The following is a 4,910-nucleotide window of genomic DNA, read 5'->3' on the forward strand; positions in this document are numbered from 1 at the left end:
TAGATTCGAAGAAGTCCAGTTGTGCTATTTCATAGTATTGTGGTTTTGTTCGTGTTTTAACGAGCATACTCGAGCTCTTTCATTTCTTCAGGTGAACAACAAAACTGTGAGCAGGATCTGCTATCTCTGAAAATAGGCCTAGGTTTTAAGCACTGCATGCTAGCTCACAGAGAACTTTGGGAACAGACAACTTCGTAATACAAGCTCTTGCCTATTTACTGCAAAGTGATATCTAGCTTGATGCAGATTGCCGAGAGTCAGTCCTATCTCGTGGGTTGTGTGCAGTATTCGGAAATCCACAGCACAAATATGCTGGTTTGAGCAATGCCTGGAATGTGTCAATAATCTCATAAACTACAGGCGTTCTCTGGAAACATGTCCACGTTATTCCCAATGCAGCACTTCACAAGCCTTTTCCCGATAGGCCTTGTACTATGGCCTTGTACTATGCAAAATGTACTCCGCCTAGTTTCGGACGTCACTCTGGGCCACGCAACATCTGCACAGTTTGGCCAGTGTGGAAGAGTTTGGAGCTTGTATGGAAGCTCCCCAATTAACAGGTATAGGAAAGTGCAACCACATGCTGCTGTGATTTGCTTCAAGCGAAGTACAACTTATTGAAATGAACTAGGAATGCTACTCGAAGAGTGTTCCAAGCTCTTCGCAACACTGGCAATGTATAACACCCCAGCCAATGCTTTAGTCGCCCGAACTGAGAACAGGTTGGTGTTCAGGATATATTTTGTTACCAATATACTTTTTCTCACCCTTTCTCTGCAGTCTGTGGATGCAACAGCGGCTTCGAGTGCCCAGCAGGCACCCTCCCTCACAACACTTTTGCTGCACCCGATGGGAGTGCGGAAGCTACACCCCCAGAAAAAAATTTAAAAAATCGTAGGCAGTTTTTGCTTTCTTTAATAATTTATTTATTCTGCTGTGAAGGTGCCTAACAGACCCTCCACATCCTTACTCGCTACAGACTACGACAAACACATAATTGTTGCAAATAAAGGGGACGATGCAAAGATGAACTGAGGGGAATAAATGTTTAATGGGGCAAACTTCATCCCAAAACAATAAAGAACAGCAGTATGCCGCAGCCGTCGAGTCGTAAGAGTGACAGCAGGTTTGAGTTCTGGCGATAGACTGACCGCATACGGCAACTTGGAGCCTCTAAAAAAAACCTTGCTTTTCTGGAACATCACGACTAGAGCATTCAGACAGAGCATTCTGTTCTGGAATCAAAAGCAACATTCTTGAATAATTTCCTAGACGGAGGGATTTTACAGGGTAATAAAAAGCTACATCCGGTCCCAGGATTTGGAACCTGGGACCCCTGCATCGCCACCAGGTGCGGTGCCCACTCTGCCACTGACGCGCAGAGATATATTCTAGTAGAATTACGGAATCGCTTAGGTATTACAAGCATTAAAAGATATAAACGAATCTAGCGCGCAAACAAACACACCAAAAACATTACATAGCTTCTATTTGTGAGGTTCTATATAATATACATTATGATTGCAGTTCAGGAGATTAAGAACGTTCGTGACATGCAGGAAACAGAGAAAAAGAAACAAAAGATAATTGGAAAGGTGGAGGGGAGGTTCGTTTCAACATAGTACGACTATCTTAAAGAGGTAAGAATGGCAGGAGTCACACTATACACCGCTTGCAAAGGACGACCTCGGTGAGCGAGACGACCTCGGTGAGCGAGACGACCTCGGTGAGCGAGACGACCTCGGTGAGCGAGACGACCTCGGTGAGCGAGACGACCTCGGTGAGCGAGACGACCTCGGTGAGCGAGACGACCTCGGTGAGCGAGACGACCTCGGTGAGCGAGACGACCTCGGTGAGCGGGACGACCTCGGTGAGCGGGACGACCTCGGTGAGCGGGACGACCTCGGCGAGCGGGACGACCTCGGCGAGCGGGACGACCTCGGCGAGCGGGACGACCTCGGCGAGCGGGACGACCTCGGCGAGCGGGACGACCTCGGTGAGCGGGACGACCTCGGTGAGCGGGACGACCTCGGTGAGCGGGACGACCTCGGTGAGCGGGACGACCTCGGTGAGCGGGACGACCTCGGTGAGCGGGACGACCTCGGTGAGCGGGACGACCTCGGTGAGCGGGACGACCTCGGTGAGCGGGACGACCTCGGTGAGCGGGACGACCTCGGTGAGCGGGACGACCTCGGTGAGCGGGACGACCTGGGTGAGCGGGACGACCTGGGTGAGCGGGACGACCTGGGTGAGCGGGACGACCTGGGTGAGCGGGACGACCTGGGTGAGCGGGACGACCTGGGTGAGCGGGACGACCTGGGTGAGTGGGACGACCTGGGTGAGCGGGACGACCTGGGTGAGTGGGACGACCTGGGTGAGCGGGACGACCTCGGTGAGCGGGACGACCTCGGTGAGCGGGACGACCTCGGTGAGCGGGACGACCTCGGTGAGCGGGACGACCTCGGTGAGCGGGACGACCTCGGTGAGCGGGACGACCTCGGTGAGCGGGACGACCTCGGTGAGCGGGACGACCTCGGTGAGCGGGACGACCTCGGTGAGCGGGACGACCTCGGTGAGCGGGATGACCGGTGGGACGTGGTCGACGAGTAGAGGCAGCCACCTCCAACTTTTTGCCGCCGCATCGCTTGGCCTCTTTCTCTCACGGTCCTGGTCTGCGCACCGCTGTCGTCAGACTCCGCACCATCGTTGAAGTCAGAGTCTGACTCTGAGGACAGGTAAGGCTCAGGTGCATGTTTCGGGATAATGCAAAATAAGCACATATTGTGCAAAATGGCACAGCGGCAGCAATATTGCATGCCCTGTCTGGATCACAATGCAGAGGCTGGTACCTCTGCAAACATCTGAATCTATTCTTCAGCATGCCTATGCAACTCTCCACAGTGAAGCGTGTTGAACGATGTTTTTTTTATGTGTGCCATCGATTCACCCTGTAACACAAAAAATTGTTTTGACACCCTCATCAGCGATGTCATAAGGGTTCAGTTTATAAATGCACAGCCACAAGTTCAAGCAATAGAGCTGGTGCCATTCTATAGCGAGTGCGAACATGAAAACGGGCAAATTTGATGCAGTTGGCTTTCAATGAATGGTTTCTTAATTTCTAGTTGCGACATCCTTTCTCAGAGGAAGCATGTGCAGTCATATCGGTATGTCTATATCTTGGAGCGACTGGTGGCCGAGTGTATTAGTGCAACACAGCCTGTCGCATGTCAAGTTAAAGATTGCTGTACAAACACTGGTAATGATGTTGCTGGCTGGGCGGTGATTGAGATGGGCAGAAAAAGCTTTCCCCAATTGTATACGCCCAGTCAAAGCACGACAAAATGCAACGAGCTCGCGCTGAAGGCGGCCGCTTCTATCTTCAGCTCAAGGTTGAGCAGAATATAGGGATAGCTCAAGCAAGCACATTGAAAAAGATGCCCCATCCTTAAGGCTCGTTCATACATTTCCGTTGGACCTAGGATGCGTTCATATGAGCAAAGCGGACATAAAGACACCCTAGTTGAACCACGATCAACTACATTACGACGGCTCACTATTGTGAGTCACCGGGACATTCGTGACGCGGGCAAAGCTCGTATATCCCGGTGACTCTCGATCATACGTAGCCAAACCATATACTGCGTGAACAGACCTTCACTATCTAACCACGCTACCGTTCTGACAAGTATAAAGGTACTTACCAGTCACACCGCTGAATTTGCAGCGTCGGAAGAACTTCTCTGCTTCGGCCTTCTCGCGCGTGTGCGGGAACAGCAGCCACCTTGCGCCGGGGCAGTCAACGATAGCTTCCGTCACGTCCACTAATACATGGCTCACCGTGCACTTGTGAACAGCGATATTTTCGTCGCTCGCAACTGTGCCTTGAAACCCGCGAGCGGCGTAGAATTTGAAAGAAACGAGCACCTGCGGCTCTACCGTGATGTCGTGAGGCCTAACGCTACGCTACTGAAGCTTGTGCCGAAGCTTGTCGCACAGTCGAAGAGCTATCTATCCCTTCGGTAAGACGATACTCTTACAAACCTTACCTCCGACATTTCGAAAGCCGTCACGATGCTCTAAAAAAACTCGCTCGGCTTGCGCAGTTAAAAGCAACGACCCAAACGTAAGAATCGCCATCTTTCCGATGAAGTTTGACTTCGACTGCCCCTGGACTACAAAGTTATAAGCACCGCCAAACTTAACCGTGACGACATTTTGACGTCACCGCCAACTGAATCATTTCGGGAGCATAGCTCAAACTTCATAGGGAAAAAAAGTACATTGTGACGTCACCTCACGCGACCAAGAGGAAGGCCAATAATCCCGCGATTGAATTATCTTCATGAATTAGTTGGCTCCCCAGCATAGACCCACAGGTATAGGAGTTTCTTGATTTGCCCCCAGACGACGTACCTGATGATCTCGCAAATGTCCGGGGTGTCGCAGCTGGACGGCGAGAGGGCAGCGAAGCCGGGAAGTCTGGTAGTGCTTCCACTACCAGACTTGCATGTTTGAAGGGCCCGTTCGATGTTTGTGGCCTCAGTGATAAAATCTGCGACAGTGATAGGCGGGTTTGCACAAGGTCTCCGAAGAAGTTTAATTTCACTCCCGAGATCAGGATCCGCAGCTTTTTCTCTTCGGGAGCGTTTGGGTCGGCACGGTTCATGAGGCGGAAAACGTCTTCGACGAAACTTGTGACGCTGTCGTTCGGCCCTTGGCTCCTTGCTTGGAGAAGTTCTTCGGCCCTCTGACGTCGCCGCTGGCTGGCAAAGGTGCGTCGAAGCTCGGTCTGGAAATCTTCGCACGACGAAATCAACGCTTCGTTGTTTTTGCACGAAGTGCGTGCCGTGCCTTCCAGAGCGAAGTAGACATTCCATAGGCTCTGCTCAGGCCCCCATTCGTTGAAC

The 4,910-nt window shown here is 51.8% G+C and overlaps 1 protein-coding gene across 1 annotated transcript; it reads right to left on the reverse strand.

Moving 5' to 3' along the window:
* Window positions 1–1,910: 1,910 nt before the first annotated feature.
* Window positions 1,911–2,552, reverse strand: LOC120842210 (serine/arginine repetitive matrix protein 5-like; the record flags this gene model as incomplete). The annotated part of the gene is made up of 3 exons (XM_042287266.1): window positions 1,911–2,280; window positions 2,345–2,370; window positions 2,511–2,552. Coding segments are annotated over 3 exons (438 nt in total), but the record flags the coding sequence as incomplete, so codon positions are not given.
* Between the last annotated feature and the right edge of the window lie 2,358 nt (window positions 2,553–4,910).

Source organism: Ixodes scapularis, unplaced genomic scaffold (genome assembly GCF_016920785.2).
Source record: "Ixodes scapularis isolate PalLabHiFi unplaced genomic scaffold, ASM1692078v2 PGA_scaffold9__187_contigs__length_104089568, whole genome shotgun sequence".
NCBI classification, from domain to species: Eukaryota; Metazoa; Arthropoda; class Arachnida; order Ixodida; family Ixodidae; genus Ixodes; species Ixodes scapularis.